We start from the raw sequence: 17,897 nt of genomic DNA, 5'->3' as shown, positions 1-17,897 counted from the left end.
CTTTTTTTTTTACCAAAGATAGGAGACTCGAACCCGCAACCTCTTAATTGAGTATGGGGAGACTATGCCATTTGAGCTATAACTCATTGGCATGCACACCCCCTACTTTTCACTCACAATTGTTGTGAAAGAAATTAAAGATCTAATTTTGAACATTTTTCAAGACTATTTTGAATTTGCATCACTTGAGACATTGTCTGACAGAGTGGGTTAAAGAAAAATACTAACAAGTAATTTCATTTTATACTATTTCAATTATTTTTATTAAAAATAACTTATTCAAAAAAAATCTACACATTTTTGTTCTTTTTATTGTAGATGTCATTGGAAAAGTACATCAAGAGATTAAGAAGAAAGAAAACCATACAAATTCAAGACACACCTTCCGAAGAAAAACATACATGTAAAGATGGAACAATAAAATAGAAAGTGCATACAACTCAACAATTCATAAAGAACATACCTTCACAATAACCTCGACAGAAAGAAGAAAGCAACAATTCTGACAATAACTAATAAAGAAAAAGGAGCATGAGCGCCACATAAGAACACTAAATCCATCAACTAAAACAAATGCAAAAATCAAACTATCAAATAAAAATGTCACTTTATACAACTTTAACTTCCAAATCTTTTGTACTACAAATTATTTTAAATAAAACACCTTTCAAATTTAACTTTAGGTTACACATATTTAATTTAATACTATAAAATATAACCATTTTTAATATTTATTATATACTATCATTAATTTACCATTAGCACATTGTGCGAATCTCATCCTAGTTATAAATATAAAACCTACTCATATCGTAGTCTTAAGGGACTGAAGAGACAAACTCAGAGTCGAATTAAAAGTTGAGATAACGCTACATTGCTAGCTACTCACTCATTAACGATATGGGATGCTATCGTCTGACCAAGTCTCCTGGGGAATATCTTATAGTTTATCGTACCCTCTTATAGGACACTTCTCAAATTGGAATTGTAGACACCAAAAGTTGTCTTTATTATCTTTATTCTAACAGGGCTGGACTAACTCACTAACTTACCAAAGTAACATGCCAAATTTCCACATGCAATGCAAGCGATTCAAAATTAAAGCAACATGATGACTATCAACTTGCCTTCTTCATTGAGTTACATTGTATCTGTCCATTCTTTAATACTCGTTCATCTATCCTTCTCTGCATTTTCATGGAGCACTACCTATCCTTTCTTCTATTATTATTACTCTTCACTTTTGCCACTTCCTTAGACACCATCACCTCTTCTTATATCCTTAAGTCCCCTCAAACTTTATGCTCCAAGCATGGTATGTTCCACCTTGGATTCTTCAACCTTACCACCAACTCATCAACATCATTTTACCTCGGAATCTGGTACATAACCAACCCCCCTGTCGTCTGGGTTGCTAACAGAGACCAACCTATCAAAGGTGATGATAGTGTAGCAGTGCTCAAGATATCCGAGGATGGAAACCTTGTTGTCATGGATGCACGTAATAATGAGATCCTTTGGTCAACGAACGTCTCAAACATCGCATCCCCCAACACCACAAGTGCTCAGCTTCTCACCACCGGAAACCTTGTGTTGCAAGATAACGCCACAGGGACGATACTGTGGCAGAGTTTCCAACACCCCACAGACACGTTCCTGCAGAGCATGAAGATTAGCGCCAACAGGATCTCCGGCAAGAAAGTAAAACTAACCTCGTGGAGAACTCCTCATGATCCATCTACTGGAGACTTCTCTGTGAGCCTTGAACGCCTTAGTATCCCTGAAGCGTTCATCTGGAGAGGGAAGAGTCAACCTCACTGGCGAAGTGGCCCATGGAACGGTCAAATATTTCTTGGGATACCCGAGATGACCGCAAATTTGTATTGACAAGTTCTACACGAGTGGAAAAGATGAAGAGAGAAACGGCACTTACTATCTTTCTTATAGCTATGCAATTCGTAATGTAAGGATGTTCGCGTTGGGTGCTGAGGGAAACTTAAATGAGTACTACTGGGATTATTCAAAGAAGCAATGGTCCATGATGTTGTCTGCTATCAACACTGAGTGCGGTGTTTATGGCAAGTGTGGAGTATTTGCAAGTTGCGACCCTAAAACTTCACCTATCTGCACTTGTTTGAGAGGGTATGTTCCAAGGAATGTAGAGGAGTGGAACAAACAAAACTGGAGCAGCGGCTGTGTTAGGAAGACACCTGTGCAGTGTGAGAGTGAGAAAGTCATAAAAAATAATAGTAGTGTTGAATCGGTAGCAGTAGAAGATGGGTTTGTGAAGCTTCAGAATACCAAGGTTCCAGACTATGCTGAGTGGTTGTCTTCCATTGACTTTGACTGCAGAACTGCGTGTTTGGGAAACTGCTCTTGCAAAGCGTATGCTTATGATGTTGGAATTGGTTGTATGCTGTGGAGTGGAAACTTGATTGACATACAGAGATTCTCAATGGGAGGAACCGATCTTTATATACGTGTTCCCTCTTCTGAGCTTGGTAAGTGTATATATATGACATACACATACATGTGCATGCAGATGATTTCGTACTTAATTACTTTGGTTAATTAATAGATGAGCAGAAGAAGAAAAATCATGCCGCAGTGATCATTGCAGTTACAGTCTCAGTAGCAGGAACTATTGGGATTGTGATTTGCGCGTTTATCCTGTGGAAAAGAAGAACTGCAATGGGAGGTGATGTATCATTCTTTCTGTATACCAAAACTACATGAGTGGCAAAGATGAAGAGAGCAACGGCACTTACTATCTTTCTTATAGCTATGCAATTCGTAATGTAAGGATGTTCGCGTTGGGTGCTGAGGGAAACTTAAATGAGTACTACTGGGATTATTCAAAGAAGCAATGGTCCATGATGTTGTCTGCTATCAACACTGAGTGCGGTGTTTATGGCAAGTGTGGAGTATTTGCAAGTTGCGACCCTAAAACTTCACCTATCTGCACTTGTTTGAGAGGGTATGTTCCAAGGAATGTAGAGGAGTGGAACAAACAAAACTGGAGCAGCGGCTGTGTTAGGAAGACACCTGTGCAGTGTGAGAGTGAGAAAGTCATAAAAAATAATAGTAGTGTTGAATCGGTAGCAGTAGAAGATGGGTTTGTGAAGCTTCAGAATACCAAGGTTCCAGACTATGCTGAGTGGTTGTCTTCCATTGACTTTGACTGCAGAACTGCGTGTTTGGGAAACTGCTCTTGCAAAGCGTATGCTTATGATGTTGGAATTGGTTGTATGCTGTGGAGTGGAAACTTGATTGACATACAGAGATTCTCAATGGGAGGAACCGATCTTTATATACGTGTTCCCTCTTCTGAGCTTGGTAAGTGTATATATATGACATACACATACATGTGCATGCAGATGATTTCGTACTTAATTACTTTGGTTAATTAATAGATGAGCAGAAGAAGAAAAATCATGCCGCAGTGATCATTGCAGTTACAGTCTCAGTAGCAGGAACTATTGGGATTGTGATTTGCGCGTTTATCCTGTGGAAAAGAAGAACTGCAATGGGAGGTGATGTATCATTCTTTCTGTATACCAAAACTACATGAGTGGCAAAGATGAAGAGAGCAACGGCACTTACTATCTTTCTTATAGCTATGCAAATCATAATCTAAGGATGTTCGCGTTGGGTGTTGATGGAAACTTAAATGAATACTACTGGGATTATTCAAAGAAGCAATGGTCCATGATGTGGTCTGCTATCAACACTGAGTGCGGTGTTTATGGCAAGTGTGGAGTATTTGCAAGTTGCGACCCTAAAACTTCACCTATCTGCACTTGTTTGAGAGGGTATGTTCCAAGGAATGTAGAGGAGTGGAACAAACAAAACTGGAGCAGCGGCTGTGTTAGGAAGACACCTGTGCAGTGTGAGAGTGAGAAAGTCATAAAAAATAATAGTAGTGTTGAATCGGTAGCAGTAGAAGATGGGTTTGTGAAGCTTCAGAATACCAAGGTTCCAGACTATGCTGAGTGGTTGTCTTCCATTGACTTTGACTGCAGAACTGCGTGTTTGGGAAACTGCTCTTGCAAAGCGTATGCTTATGATGTTGGAATTGGTTGTATGCTGTGGAGTGGAAACTTGATTGACATACAGAGATTCTCAATGGGAGGAACCGATCTTTATATACGTGTTCCCTCTTCTGAGCTTGGTAAGTGTATATATATGACATACACATACATGTGCATGCAGATGATTTCGTACTTAATTACTTTGGTTAATTAATAGATGAGCAGAAGAAGAAAAATCATGCCGCAGTGATCATTGCAGTTACAGTCTCAGTAGCAGGAACTATTGGGATTGTGATTTGCGCGTTTATCCTGTGGAAAAGAAGAACTGCAATGGGAGGTGATGTATCATTCTTTCTGTATACCAAAACTACATGAGTGGCAAAGATGAAGAGAGCAACGGCACTTACTATCTTTCTTATAGCTATGCAAATCATAATCTAAGGATGTTCGCGTTGGGTGTTGATGGAAACTTAAATGAATACTACTGGGATTATTCAAAGAAGCAATGGTCCATGATGTGGTCTGTTATTAACACTGAGTGCGGTGTTTATGGCAAGTGTGGAGTATTTGCAAGTTGCGACCCTAAAACTTCACCTATCTGCACTTGTTTGAGAGGGTATGTTCCAAGGAATGTAGAGGAGTGGAACAAACAAAACTGGAGCAGCGGCTGTGTTAGGAAGACACCTGTGCAGTGTGAGAGTGAGAAAGTCATAAAAAATAATAGTAGTGTTGAATCGGTAGCAGTAGAAGATGGGTTTGTGAAGCTTCAGAATACCAAGGTTCCAGACTATGCTGAGTGGTTGTCTTCCATTGACTTTGACTGCAGAACTGCGTGTTTGGGAAACTGCTCTTGCAAAGCGTATGCTTATGATGTTGGAATTGGTTGTATGCTGTGGAGTGGAAACTTGATTGACATACAGAGATTCTCAATGGGAGGAACCGATCTTTATATACGTGTTCCCTCTTCTGAGCTTGGTAAGTGTATATATATGACATACACATACATGTGCATGCAGATGATTTCGTACTTAATTACTTTGGTTAATTAATAGATGAGCAGAAGAAGAAAAATCATGCCGCAGTGATCATTGCAGTTACAGTCTCAGTAGCAGGAACTATTGGGATTGTGATTTGCGCGTTTATCCTGTGGAAAAGAAGAACTGCAATGGGAGGTGATGTATCATTCTTTCTGTATACCAAAACTACATGAGTGGCAAAGATGAAGAGAGCAACGGCACTTACTATCTTTCTTATAGCTATGCAAATCATAATCTAAGGATGTTCGCGTTGGGTGTTGATGGAAACTTAAATGAATACTACTGGGATTATTCAAAGAAGCAATGGTCCATGATGTGGTCTGTTATTAACACTGAGTGCGGTGTTTATGGCAAGTGTGGAGTATTTGCAAGTTGCGACCCTAAAACTTCACCTATCTGCACTTGTTTGAGAGGGTATGTTCCAAGGAATGTAGAGGAGTGGAACAAACAAAACTGGAGCAGCGGCTGTGTTAGGAAGACACCTGTGCAGTGTGAGAGTGAGAAAGTCATAAAAAATAATAGTAGTGTTGAATCGGTAGCAGTAGAAGATGGGTTTGTGAAGCTTCAGAATACCAAGGTTCCAGACTATGCTGAGTGGTTGTCTTCCATTGACTTTGACTGCAGAACTGCGTGTTTGGGAAACTGCTCTTGCAAAGCGTATGCTTATGATGTTGGAATTGGTTGTATGCTGTGGAGTGGAAACTTGATTGACATACAGAGATTCTCAATGGGAGGAACCGATCTTTATATACGTGTTCCCTCTTCTGAGCTTGGTAAGTGTATATATATGACATACACATACATGTGCATGCAGATGATTTCGTACTTAATTACTTTGGTTAATTAATAGATGAGCAGAAGAAGAAAAATCATGCCGCAGTGATCATTGCAGTTACAGTCTCAGTAGCAGGAACTATTGGGATTGTGATTTGCGCGTTTATCCTGTGGAAAAGAAGAACTGCAATGGGAGGTGATGTATCATTCTTTCTGTATACCAAAACTACATGAGTGGCAAAGATGAAGAGAGCAACGGCACTTACTATCTTTCTTATAGCTATGCAAATCATAATCTAAGGATGTTCGCGTTGGGTGTTGATGGAAACTTAAATGAATACTACTGGGATTATTCAAAGAAGCAATGGTCCATGATGTGGTCTGTTATTAACACTGAGTGCGGTGTTTATGGCAAGTGTGGAGTATTTGCAAGTTGCGACCCTAAAACTTCACCTATCTGCACTTGTTTGAGAGGGTATGTTCCAAGGAATGTAGAGGAGTGGAACAAACAAAACTGGAGCAGCGGCTGTGTTAGGAAGACACCTGTGCAGTGTGAGAGTGAGAAAGTCATAAAAAATAATAGTAGTGTTGAATCGGTAGCAGTAGAAGATGGGTTTGTGAAGCTTCAGAATACCAAGGTTCCAGACTATGCTGAGTGGTTGTCTTCCATTGACTTTGACTGCAGAACTGCGTGTTTGGGAAACTGCTCTTGCAAAGCGTATGCTTATGATGTTGGAATTGGTTGTATGCTGTGGAGTGGAAACTTGATTGACATACAGAGATTCTCAATGGGAGGAACCGATCTTTATATACGTGTTCCCTCTTCTGAGCTTGGTAAGTGTATATATATGACATACACATACATGTGCATGCAGATGATTTCGTACTTAATTACTTTGGTTAATTAATAGATGAGCAGAAGAAGAAAAATCATGCCGCAGTGATCATTGCAGTTACAGTCTCAGTAGCAGGAACTATTGGGATTGTGATTTGCGCGTTTATCCTGTGGAAAAGAAGAACTGCAATGGGAGGTGATGTATCATTCTTTCTGTATACCAAAACTACATGCTTTGCCAATTGATGATATTAATGGCTTCTGCAGAATTAGTTTGATTGTATAAAACTCTTGAATACTACTGTTTCTTCATTTATTCTTTTGGCCATATATCCTATACAGTATACAAACATGATTAATAGTGAAAACCACGTGGTATTTATGGTCATAAAAAAACAATAGGGAGATATAGTCCAAATATATGTAAAAAATAAGAAGCTCTCCACAAATTATCTAAATAAAAAAATTTACATCAATAAAAATAAAAAATAATTATTAATATATTTAACGACTTGAAAAATTAAAAGTACCGCATACATATCACCTTAAACTGGCCATTGAAATAAAAGAAGGAAACTAATAAACAGAAAAAGGAACCCCTTCACTCCACGCCCTTCTCATCGGATACGAGACATTGTTACCCTTGGGCAGCTTGTGGGTGCACGCGCCACCTCCGTTACGGGACTTGCTATGCAGTGCGCAGCTGCAATTGCGGTAGTAGGGCCGGCGCTCCATGCAGTGGTCAAACCCAGAGATGCTCCCCTCAAAGATCGGCCGGAAAAGACCATCTGCTGCGGGCCGGAGGCCATGCCAAACAGCACCCGAACCAGGAAGGAAAAATATGTGTTGCCTTTAGCACTGGCTTCCTTCCTTGGTTGTTATCGCTTCTCCTGCAACGGGGCGGATCAATCAACATGCAGAGTTCATCGGCCTTTGCTACGGAGGGAGACTGCAGTGGCGTCGGTGCAGCCGGCGGGGGTGCAGCGGCGAGAACCATGACGGCAAAGATGCGTATTAGAGGTTACGGTAAGAATAGAAATAACGGTACTCAGTATAAATGCGTTTTTTTTTTGGTGACTTAGTATAAATGCGTTTAAATGCTAATACTAATTTTTTAAATTTTAAAATTAGAAATTAAATAATTAATTAATAATCTAATTTTTTATTTTAATTATTTTTTAATTCATTGTTTAGGTTGTTCACAATTATTATTATTTTCCTATACTTTCTCGTTGACAAATTTGTACTTTGATACAGAGAGAGCAAATTTCAGACTACCTACAATAAGCAACACAAAATACCCAAGCAAAGTTAAACTCCCGGAGCTTTCCCAATTTGAGTTTGAAAAGCTTGCAATTGCAACAGATAACTTTCACTTAGCTAATAAGCTGGGGCAAGGAGGATTTGGACTAGTATATAGGGTATTTCTTTTTCTCATATTGCAATTCACCATTCCTCAAAAGGCAATTTTTGCGTCGCTATAGTTCATGAAAATGTTTTGTAGGGAACATTGGAAGATGGACTAGAAGTAGCAGTTAAAAGACTTTCAAGAGCATCATGTCAAGGATTAGAAGAATTTATGAATGAGGTTCTAGTAATATCAAAACTTCAGCACCGTAATCTTGTTAGACTTCTTGGATGTTGTGTAGAAGGAGATGAGAAGATTTTGGTGTATGAATACATGCCAAATAAAAGTTTAGATGCATATCTGTTTGGTTAGTTCTCGTTATCAACTCTTTTCTTATCAATAAATATGGTATGTGTATATCAAGGAGGCAACAACCATTTGGTGAAAAATATTCTCATCTAAAAATATATAATTTGTCAATTTTATTTATGAGTTTAAAGATGTTTTACTTATATCACAAGTTTATCCTTTTAATCTTTTGCAGATTCATGTAAGCAAGTATTAAATTGGGAAAAACGTTTTCATATTATCGAAGGAATAGCTCGAGGTTTACTTTATCTTCACAGAGACTCTCGACTAAGAATTATCCATAGAGATTTAAAGCCAAGCAATATATTACTTGATGAAGAGCTAAATCCAAAGATTTCAGATTTTGGTATGGCAAGGATTTTTTGCCACACTGAAAATGAGGCAAATACTATGAGAGTTGCTGGGACATAGTAAGAATTCCTTTTGGTTTACAATTTTATGTATAAAATAACCTCATAATCAAGAATTTTAAAGACGAATTTTGTGCAGTGGTTATATGTCACCGGAATATGCTATGGAAGGATTATTTTCAGAAAAGTCTGATGTATTCAGCTTTGGTGTTTTACTACTAGAGATTGTCAGCCGTAGAAAGAATACTAGATTTTATGAAGATGCAGAATCTTTGAGTCTTTTAGGATTTGTAAGTCTTCTATTTACAAAAATCTTATTTCATCTGAATGACATGAATTTGATGCTGATCAACTAACTAGTTCATGTTTATTAATGTTTGTAGGCATGGAAACTGTGGAATGCTGATAACATTCCACCTCTGACAGATCCAGATATATCAAATCTGAGCTGCAATGAAGATATAAAGAGGTGCATACATATTGGTCTTTTGTGTGTACAAGAACTTGCAAGAGATAGGCCTACAATAACTGCAGTGGTTTCAATGCTTAATAGTGAGACTGTTAATCTTCCTTCTCCCAAGCAGCCAGCATTCGTTCAGAGGCAGACTCTGCTGGATATAGAGTCTTCTATGACAAGTGATGGATTATGCTCCATTAATAATGTGAGCCTAACAAATGTCCAAGGAAGATAACCGATTGGCCACAATGTTGGTTCAAAATAGTCACATTATGTATTTACACAACCTTGGTTGAGAGACAGTAGCATTTTGCTGAAGGGTCTACTTTAATAAGGCTGAGATTTTATGTAATATACTACTTTACCATCATGTTTGTTGATTGACTTAATTAAAAGTGATTTCATAAAGATTAGTACACTAATATTTGGAAAATATGAAAAGTACTGCAAGATGAAATCTAAAGGGAAATGCCTGAATCACTTGAATCAGTGCTGATAGATTAACTAATCAATACATGCAAGAACTTAAGGATGTTACATTACATACAAATCTTCCAAGTTAAAATAACAAAAAAAAAAAAAAAAAGAATTACAAGGACAAAAGAATTCATAACATGAATCTTAAAACCAAAACAAAAAAACAAACCAACAGAAAAACAACAATTTAAAGAGACAAAAGGAACATCTCAGAGTTCTACATGACAAGGGGTCCTTTGAAAAGTCTTGCTCCTATTAAATTTCACCAAAACAGAAGAACAGAAAATTTTCATAGTACGATGATCTGATTTCCACTTGCCAACCTTGAACCTTATCTTTGCCTTGATCCACACGTCAAGTTCAATATCTCCTGAGGTTCTCTCAAGCTTAAGATCCTTAGGCACATTCCCAAACAATGCAACAGTTTGAGCAGCAAGCCTCACCTGAAGCCTAGTCACATTCTTATGTCCTTGGTAGAACGGTTGAACTGCATTGGTGGCTAGTGTTTGGTCCTCATAACGCACTGAAACCTCTACAGAGTCATAGTATAGAGAGACTCTACGGTTGGGATTGTAAGCTCTTATGGTGAACTCGAAATTCGAATTCAGATGGTTTGCATCAGTTAGGTTGAAGTTGTGGATTGCAGCATCTTCAACACTGTATACTAAGTTCTTTGGCCTCAAAACAAGCCATGTTATCAGCACTGCTATGCCTACAAGGATGATCAATGCCAGGATCACCATTGCTATATAGCGAAGCAGGCTCGGCCGCGCTGATTGTGAATTAGAAGGAGCCATTTTGATGTTGCAGTAGCAGGATTCAGGGGAATCAGTGTTTGAATGATGATGAGAAACCAAATCAAATGATGTTTATATATTGGTATGAAAATGTGTAGGATAATGTTTGGGGTTAACCATGAAACCTTTGTTTCAAAAAAAATAATTAGTTGAACACTTTTTCACTTTGAGAATTTCTTGTATGAAACTCAAGACATCAAAGGGATTCTATATGAGGGCCAGTTATAATGTTCTTTTCTTGAAATTCAAGTCTTAGGAATAAGATGCATACATATAGTAACATTAACATACTATCACAAGTAATATAGCTGGCGGTATAAAGTGTCGCTTATATAAATAAACAAAACTAAATTCAAGTAATCTACACGTATAAAATTCGACCAAACTCTCACTTAGTCTAAGAATACATGCACGTATAAATTTTCGAAATGCCATTTTATTTTTTTTGACTCTGAAAAATTTCCATCACACAATCGAAATTCAGAAGTGAATCATGTTATGATAATTAGCAAAAGAAATAGTTCAACAACTCATTATGTACCAAGATTAATGGTGTGGGTTAATAATGTGACTTTACTTGGAATACTTTGACTAATTAAATCAATTCATATTTCTCTTTTCGTTTTTGTTTTTTTTTCTTTTTGTTTCGTTTTTGTATCTTATTTTTGGACGTGATACTGTGTTTGATGCTTTTATTTTTGGTAAACGTTTGATGCTTTTTCTAGGGCAAGTTCTTAATTGTTCTTGAAACTACTTTTGCCATATAAATAATATAAGAAAAAGTATGGGTAAGACAATGAAAATATTAAACAATGTGAACAATGGATATGTGTGCGGATGGTTATTCTAATATTAAGATTTAGGTAGATAATTTGGAGGTGTGATGTGTTTTTATTTTGTTGGTGGTTGTTCATATTGTTCAAAAAAGTCATTGGTTACCTAGCATAATCCATAATATAAATATCAGCCCAATAACCTTGTCAGTGCACTTATGTAACAACGAGTAAATGGGCCTTATTAACCATATTTCTATATCTTAGTCTTGCTGAAAGAAAATAGTATTAACGTAATGACAAAAAATTAAAATCATAGAAATTAATTATGTTATGGACATAATTATTTATGGTGAACAATTATGCATTCATTCGCTAATATAAAAACAAAAGTTCTACACTTCTACTTATTCTTTATAAAGTTTAGTCAATGATAATTTATATTTCACAATGTTTGTTCGAGTGACAAACGTTTCGCTATCAATTAAGTAAAAATTTAAAATTCGTTTTTTTTTTATAACATTGAGATTTTGATCATTTGGACAAAAATAACACACTAAACATTAAAAGAGTGACTGAAACTCTTTTTGCTAGCCATATATAGTAATACCATAAGCAGAGAGGATTCCATGGGTTCCAATTTTAGCATTGGTTCTTTATTTGTCTCAAGTGGTTAAGACTTTCTTTCATAAGGTGTTCTAAAACTGATGCTTTCCTTGCCTCAGCATCAAAACATAAACAATCATTTGCCTAAATGCCTGTTACATCTATTTTTTTTTGTTTAACTAGAGTGAGACCCGCGCAATGTTATATTAAAGATATTTTAGATAACATATTATTTAAATTTATTTATTTTTAAAAAAGACATAGGTTATTTATATTAGAGTTATACAAATTTGTATTTTTTTTTTCATTTTTCGATTTGCATTAATGGCTACACTTTGTCTTTTCTTGCGGTTTTTTTGTTTGTAAATAATCAAAAAAATAAATAAATGAGAATAAAAACATAAAAAAATGTTATATTAAATTTAAGAAATTTTTTACAATTAGTATGAGAGATTAAGCAATGAAGAGTAGTAAACGTGTATAAGTTGTAGAATTTAAATACTTGTAACTGAAATTTTTTATAATTATTATTATTATGACACTTTTAATGTATGTTTATTGCATTTAATTAGTACTTGATGTTTCAATTGAATAATAATAGATAAGAGTTTTTTGTTTTAATTTTTTTAAAATATTTTACTAAATAGTAATTGGTTGATTTTCATTTTTGCCAAGTCATTAGAATTACTGATGTGACATCATTAACAAAAAAAATGGCTTAAATTCATTGTAGAGAGAGTTGGTACCAACTTTTATATATTATAAATAGATAGATGTCTTTCTAATACATGCCTAAAGCTATCTTAAGTTTTTTCTACTGTATTATGAATAATTTCTAACATGTGTATTCTCTTATGCAACTTGTACCTCACTCTTTTTTTCTTTCAAATTTTCCGTGATCCAAAATTCAATCTATTTACTAGAAATTAACCAAGTTTAATAATTGTGCAAGGGACAATAATTCTTAAGTAAAGTCTAGTCTCTTATATTAGAAATTTATACAGTGTCCGATATTGGAAGCATGGTTGAGGACAAAAAGTCTAATCAAAGGACAGCAGAAAAGGTGGAAATAACACACACAATAATGAGAAAAAGATGGATCCTAACTCATAAGGCAACATTAAATGCTGCTTTGCTTACCATTATTCCATTTTCACACATTTGAATACCAACATTTTCTTCCTATTACTCTATTTAGTGTCATGGTTTCCACCATTTGGAAGTTTCGATATAAACATTGCAAGTTTAGCGGTTTTGACTTTTGACCATCCAGTTTTTCTTCTTAGAATCTTATTATAATTATATCATCAAACAGTTTAACCCGCCAATGTTGACCAATATATTTCCTACTTTACACATTGCAAGATATGATATCTCTTTCTAAATGCTTCAACGTTCTGAAAGGATATTGATCCATGGAATCTAATATTATATCAAATTCATAAGACAACAATGGTAAATAAGAGTAATTGAACTATTTATTTAATTTCTTCAGCACATGCAATGGCAGAAATTCTTGTCTATAATGCTATCTGCCACGGATTTCAGTAAGAGTAACATTGTTATTTGAGTTACATTGATTTTCCTGAGAGGAAGATTCCAAACTTGATGAATATTCCTTCTGCACAAATGCAACTTGCTTAGGAGGAGGAAGATGGAAAGTCTCATCACTATTCAGCATGGACACAACACTAGTCATAGGAGGTCTTTCTTTTGCAACTTCTTGAACACATAGAAATGCTATGTGTATGCACCTCAGAATATGATTCTCAGAAGCTGAATTCAAATCAGATATATCTGGATCTATCAAGGATCTAATGTCATCTTCATTCCATAGCCTCCATGCCTATGTAAAAGAAGCAGAGTTCTTGGTAAGTTAAATGGAGTTATCAGCAGGCAAAGAAAAGACTCAAGTGAGAAAAAGAATTACAAATCCAATAAGGCTGAGGGATTTCTCATGGTTGCGAAAGCTTGTATTTCTTCTTCCGCTGACAATCTCTAGTAACAAAACTCCGAAGCTGTAAACATCTGATTTCTCCGAAAATAGTCCTTCCATTGCATATTCCGGAGCCATGTAACCACTGTATTAATTTGTCGCATAAAAAGTTACTTATCAAAGGAGACTATGCTAAAAATAAGTATTGTACAGTATAAAACATACTTACTATGTACCAACAACTCTTCTAGTATTAACCTCGTCTTCACCTTTGTATATTCTCGCCAAACCAAAGTCTGATATTTTAGGATTCATCTCCGCATCAAGCAAGATATTGCTTGCCTTCAAATCTCTGTGTATAATTCTTAATCTAGAATCTCTGTGAAGATAAAGTATGCCACGAGCAATCCCTTCAATTATGTTGAAACGTTTTGTCCAATCTAAAAGTTTTCTTTGTAGAGGATCTGAAGAAGAAAAGAGAATTAGATTAACAATCAAAATAAAATTGTTCATATCTCAATTCACTAATTCTGATTGAACTTGAATCCAAGGCAAAATATATCGATATATAAACTGACCAAAGATAAATGCATCCAGACTTTTATTTGGCATGAACTCATAGACCAGCATCTTTTCATCTCCATCAATGCAGCAGCCAAGAAGTCTCACAAGATTGCGATGTTGAAGCTTAGAAATCACAGCCACCTCATTCATGAACTCTTCAGCCCCTTGTCCAGATGCTCTGGACAATCTTTTCACTGCAATTTCTTGACCATCTGGCAATAACCCCTATTAAACAATTTAAAGAAAAAAAATTATATTAGCAATCACAAACACATGTGAATATTAAAGAACAAAACCTAAGCAGAATAATACCTTGTACACTGGACCAAAGCCACCCTTCCCAAGTGTATTTGACAAGTGAAAATTGTTTGTAGCAGTTGCAACCACTTCAAAATCAAATAGTGGCAATTCATGCTCATCCAGTTTAACTTGCTTCTTAACCCCAATCAATCTATGACTCTGATTTTCTAGATGAGTTTTCCAAAGATTAATAATAAATCCAACACATGAGGAAACCAGTTTTTAGAACATGAGATAAGTTCTTTCTAAGATACCTGAATCCTTAAGTCTTCTTTTCCTGGTGTGCTTGGCACAAATGACTAGATATGCACAAGCCGCCAAGATAATGGCTCCGGCTGCTCCCACTGTTACAGCAATGATCAATGTGTTCTTTCTTGAACTCTTATGGTTGTTTACTGCGTTTTCTGATAACATTTAAAAGGTAGATTCATTAAGAAAGTTATAATAGCATGTCCTAGTTTCTAAGCAAGAACAAGAAGGAAAGATACTTAGTTGTGAATGGGGGAGACGGATGAAGAGATCAACTCCTCCACTTGAGAATTGTTGCAAGTCAATCAAATCTGTGATCCAATACAAGCAGCCAATGCCAGTATCAAATGCATATGCTAAACAGGAGCAATTCTTCAAGCACTGAGGTCCACATTGTTCTTCCTCAACATCCAACCTCTCTGCGAAATCCGGAACCTTCATAGTTGCAAGTTTCAAGAAACCATCATCTTCTTGGACTTGGCCTGCTACTACTTCACTTCCATTCTTCCTCATTCTCTCACACTTGAGTGGTTCCTTCATCACACAACCACTGGTCCAGTTTTGCCTCTTCCACTCCTCCAAATTCCTAGGCTCATATCCACTCAAACAGCTGCAGACTGGTGAATTCTGTGTATTACAACTCCCAAATGGCCCACATACCCCATAAACATCACAATCAGAAATTTCCAACTCTATATCAAGAACTTGCTTTCTGTTATAATATCTCAACAATCGAAGCTTGCCAATAGGAGTTAGTGAAAGGATTCCAAATGCAGATTGATCAGCAAAACTGTAAGTAAGATAAACAGTTTCATTCCCTTCATATCCAACACTCCATCCATATAGGTACCCTGTTGACATCATTGTTGTCCCAATGAAGATCCTACCATTCCATGGACCAGTCCTCCAAAGCGGTCGAGTTCCATTTACCCAAAAGAATACTTCTGGAGCATCCAAGCGTTCAAGAGAAGCAGAGAAGCTCCCAGTAGAAGGATCAGAAGCACTCTTCCTTGATATGAACCTGACTTTCTCACCTGTGATCCTGTTAGCACTGATTCTCATAGTTGGCACTGCTGCATCACAAGGGTGCTTGAAACTCTCCCAAATGGTTTGTCCAGTGATGTTATCTTGCAACACAAGATTCCCGGATCGCAAGAGTTGAGCAGTGGAGCTGTTAGCCATGTTTGTTGACACATTTGATGACCAAACTAATTGGTTTTTTCCATCTAGGAGTACAAGATTACCATCTCCAGAGATTTTCAGTGTCCCTGAAGAATCCAAGAGTGGTTGGTTCCTGTTGGCAATCCATATAACACTGATGTCAGACTCAGAGAGATACCAGATTCCAACATAGCGGTTAGTTGAATTTTGAGGGCTGAAGAATCCAAGTTTGAAGACACTGTCAGATGAGCTTATTGTCTCTGAGTCTCTGATGAATTGAGATGATGTAATGGTATCCCTGGCAGAACTGAAGCCAAAGAAAATGAAGGAAAACATGATCAAAGCATCTAAAAAGTTGGTGTGAGTTGTGGATCCCATGATTAGAACATAGAATATGAGCAAGGTGATTAGAACATAGAATATGAGCAATTAATGAGGCATATGCATATCCTATTGCTACCCTCTTGGCTCTTCTTGTACATGATTGACTTTCACTATGCCAGCCAGCTTTGTGAGCAGTTGCAACCGTGTGGTGAAGTCAAATCCTATGAGAATCATTGACTAAACAATAAACAACATTTAAGCAATTATAATTTATAAACTATGGATTTGTGCTTAAACAAAAGAAACAAGTCAAGTCAACTACTTACACTTATTGCATACTTGGATCACTGCTTTTGCACACTAAATAAAGAGACAGAGAAGACTAATCTGTCTCTTTATGTATTATTAAGGACTAAATAATCACTTAAGAGCATCATTTACCAATCTTTTTGTCATTTTATATACTTCATTATCTTTGACTTTGATGTGATTGTAACGAGGGGAAGATTTAGTTCTAGAAGACAATTTTTAGTTTAATCTTTTTATTTTTTCAGAGGCACAAAAAATTGTGTCCACAAAATCCTCAAGTGAGAATAGCCGAACTTGCTGACTCGAGTTGGGCAGCTTTGTAATTTCACAACAATTAGATTATTGCTGCCTTTATTGGGAAGGTAACACGAATAACGCGCTAAGGCATAATAACAAAAGGACATAATATTACCGAAGCTTTTTGGGCCTTGAACTAAGGGCTAAGGTCCGAAAAATATTATGGGCCTCCATCTGCATAGGCCTTAAAGAAATTGAATAATGTTTTTGTTTTTATTTCAGGCCCAAACTTTAAATATGTCAGGCCCAAATGCTTTAAGTTCTATTTGCCGTTATACTAAACATATTCCCCTGTCCCAAAAAAAAAAAAAAAAAAAAAACTAAACAAACTCACATTTCCGGGGTCTAAGTTTCTTGGAATATTTTTCTTATACTTTTCAAGGAAAAAATAAATAAATAAATCCTGTGTTTTCTGGGAATTAGGAAAAGGAAACTCACACTAACTATTTGCACTGTTCAAGAGATTTTTCATAGGAATCAATTAGCCTTTTTCATCATTAGATTGTTGTTGTTGCTTTTCGCTAATAATAGATATATGGAAGATTCATCCTTTAACATAGTTTTTTATTTCTTTCCACCCAACAAGCTTAACCGATGTGGGGCTAATTGAGCTTCATTTATGGATACCGAGCCAAAGTGAGACTCAGACTCACTTTGTTGGTAGGCTTTTAATGAACAAAGTTAAAGCTAGCTTCCAAAGTCAAATTTTAAAATTGACCTAGATTCCCTATTTAGCTTCTGCTACGAACTTTCGGGCATCTTTTACAGTGTTGGAAATCTGACAAACATAAGCATCTCCTTCCTAAGAGTCCAAATATTGCACATGGAATAAGGGTTCTGTATTAGTAGAAGTTAGCCCCAGAAGATAATTAGGAGTCTAAAACTTTGTGACTATAGTTTAAA

General features: G+C 36.3%; 5 protein-coding genes across 5 annotated transcripts; 3 read left to right on the top strand and 2 right to left on the bottom strand.

The window, feature by feature from the left end:
- The first annotated feature begins 1,150 nt into the window (after positions 1 to 1,150).
- Positions 1,151 to 2,690, top strand: LOC114926099 (S-locus-specific glycoprotein S6-like). Its single transcript, XM_072229127.1, has 2 exons — positions 1,151 to 2,501; positions 2,579 to 2,690. Exon 1 carries the CDS (start codon positions 1,198 to 1,200, stop codon positions 1,885 to 1,887), a length of 690 nt encoding a protein of 229 aa, XP_072085228.1. The 5' UTR covers positions 1,151 to 1,197; the 3' UTR covers positions 1,888 to 2,501; positions 2,579 to 2,690.
- A 42-nt stretch (positions 2,691 to 2,732) lies between these two features.
- LOC114926098 (G-type lectin S-receptor-like serine/threonine-protein kinase At1g11330) lies at positions 2,733 to 3,537 on the top strand. Its single transcript, XM_072230885.1, has 3 exons — positions 2,733 to 3,336; positions 3,414 to 3,466; positions 3,517 to 3,537. Exons 1-3 carry the CDS (start codon positions 2,733 to 2,735, stop codon positions 3,535 to 3,537), a joined length of 678 nt encoding a protein of 225 aa, XP_072086986.1.
- Positions 3,538 to 3,552: 15 nt separating this feature from the next.
- On the top strand, positions 3,553 to 9,609 carry LOC112785328 (uncharacterized). The gene is made up of 14 exons (XM_029296552.2): positions 3,553 to 4,171; positions 4,249 to 4,387; positions 4,474 to 5,006; positions 5,084 to 5,222; positions 5,309 to 5,841; positions 5,919 to 6,057; positions 6,144 to 6,676; positions 6,754 to 6,827; positions 7,250 to 7,703; positions 7,935 to 8,098; positions 8,182 to 8,392; positions 8,570 to 8,804; positions 8,884 to 9,034; positions 9,128 to 9,609. Exons 1-14 carry the CDS (start codon positions 3,568 to 3,570, stop codon positions 9,434 to 9,436), a joined length of 4,218 nt encoding a protein of 1,405 aa, XP_029152385.1. The 5' UTR covers positions 3,553 to 3,567; the 3' UTR covers positions 9,437 to 9,609.
- A 51-nt stretch (positions 9,610 to 9,660) lies between these two features.
- LOC112782829 (uncharacterized protein At1g08160) lies at positions 9,661 to 10,475 on the bottom strand. Its single transcript, XM_025825444.3, has one exon. It carries the CDS (start codon positions 10,473 to 10,475, stop codon positions 9,888 to 9,890), a length of 588 nt encoding a protein of 195 aa, XP_025681229.1. The 3' UTR covers positions 9,661 to 9,887.
- Positions 10,476 to 13,314: 2,839 nt separating this feature from the next.
- On the bottom strand, positions 13,315 to 17,501 carry LOC112782828 (G-type lectin S-receptor-like serine/threonine-protein kinase At1g11300). The gene is made up of 7 exons (XM_025825443.3): positions 15,143 to 17,501; positions 14,909 to 15,058; positions 14,667 to 14,821; positions 14,369 to 14,579; positions 14,020 to 14,254; positions 13,785 to 13,935; positions 13,315 to 13,700 (listed from the first exon to the last, which is right to left on the bottom strand). Exons 1-7 carry the CDS (start codon positions 16,440 to 16,442, stop codon positions 13,383 to 13,385), a joined length of 2,520 nt encoding a protein of 839 aa, XP_025681228.1. The 5' UTR covers positions 16,443 to 17,501; the 3' UTR covers positions 13,315 to 13,382.
- Positions 17,502 to 17,897: the final 396 nt, after the last annotated feature.

The sequence above is a fragment of the Arachis hypogaea genome, chromosome 20, assembly GCF_003086295.3.
Source record: "Arachis hypogaea cultivar Tifrunner chromosome 20, arahy.Tifrunner.gnm2.J5K5, whole genome shotgun sequence".
NCBI classification, from domain to species: Eukaryota; Viridiplantae; Streptophyta; class Magnoliopsida; order Fabales; family Fabaceae; genus Arachis; species Arachis hypogaea.
Note: the sequence above shows the minus strand (reverse complement) of the source record. Positions and strands in the feature narration are given on the sequence as shown.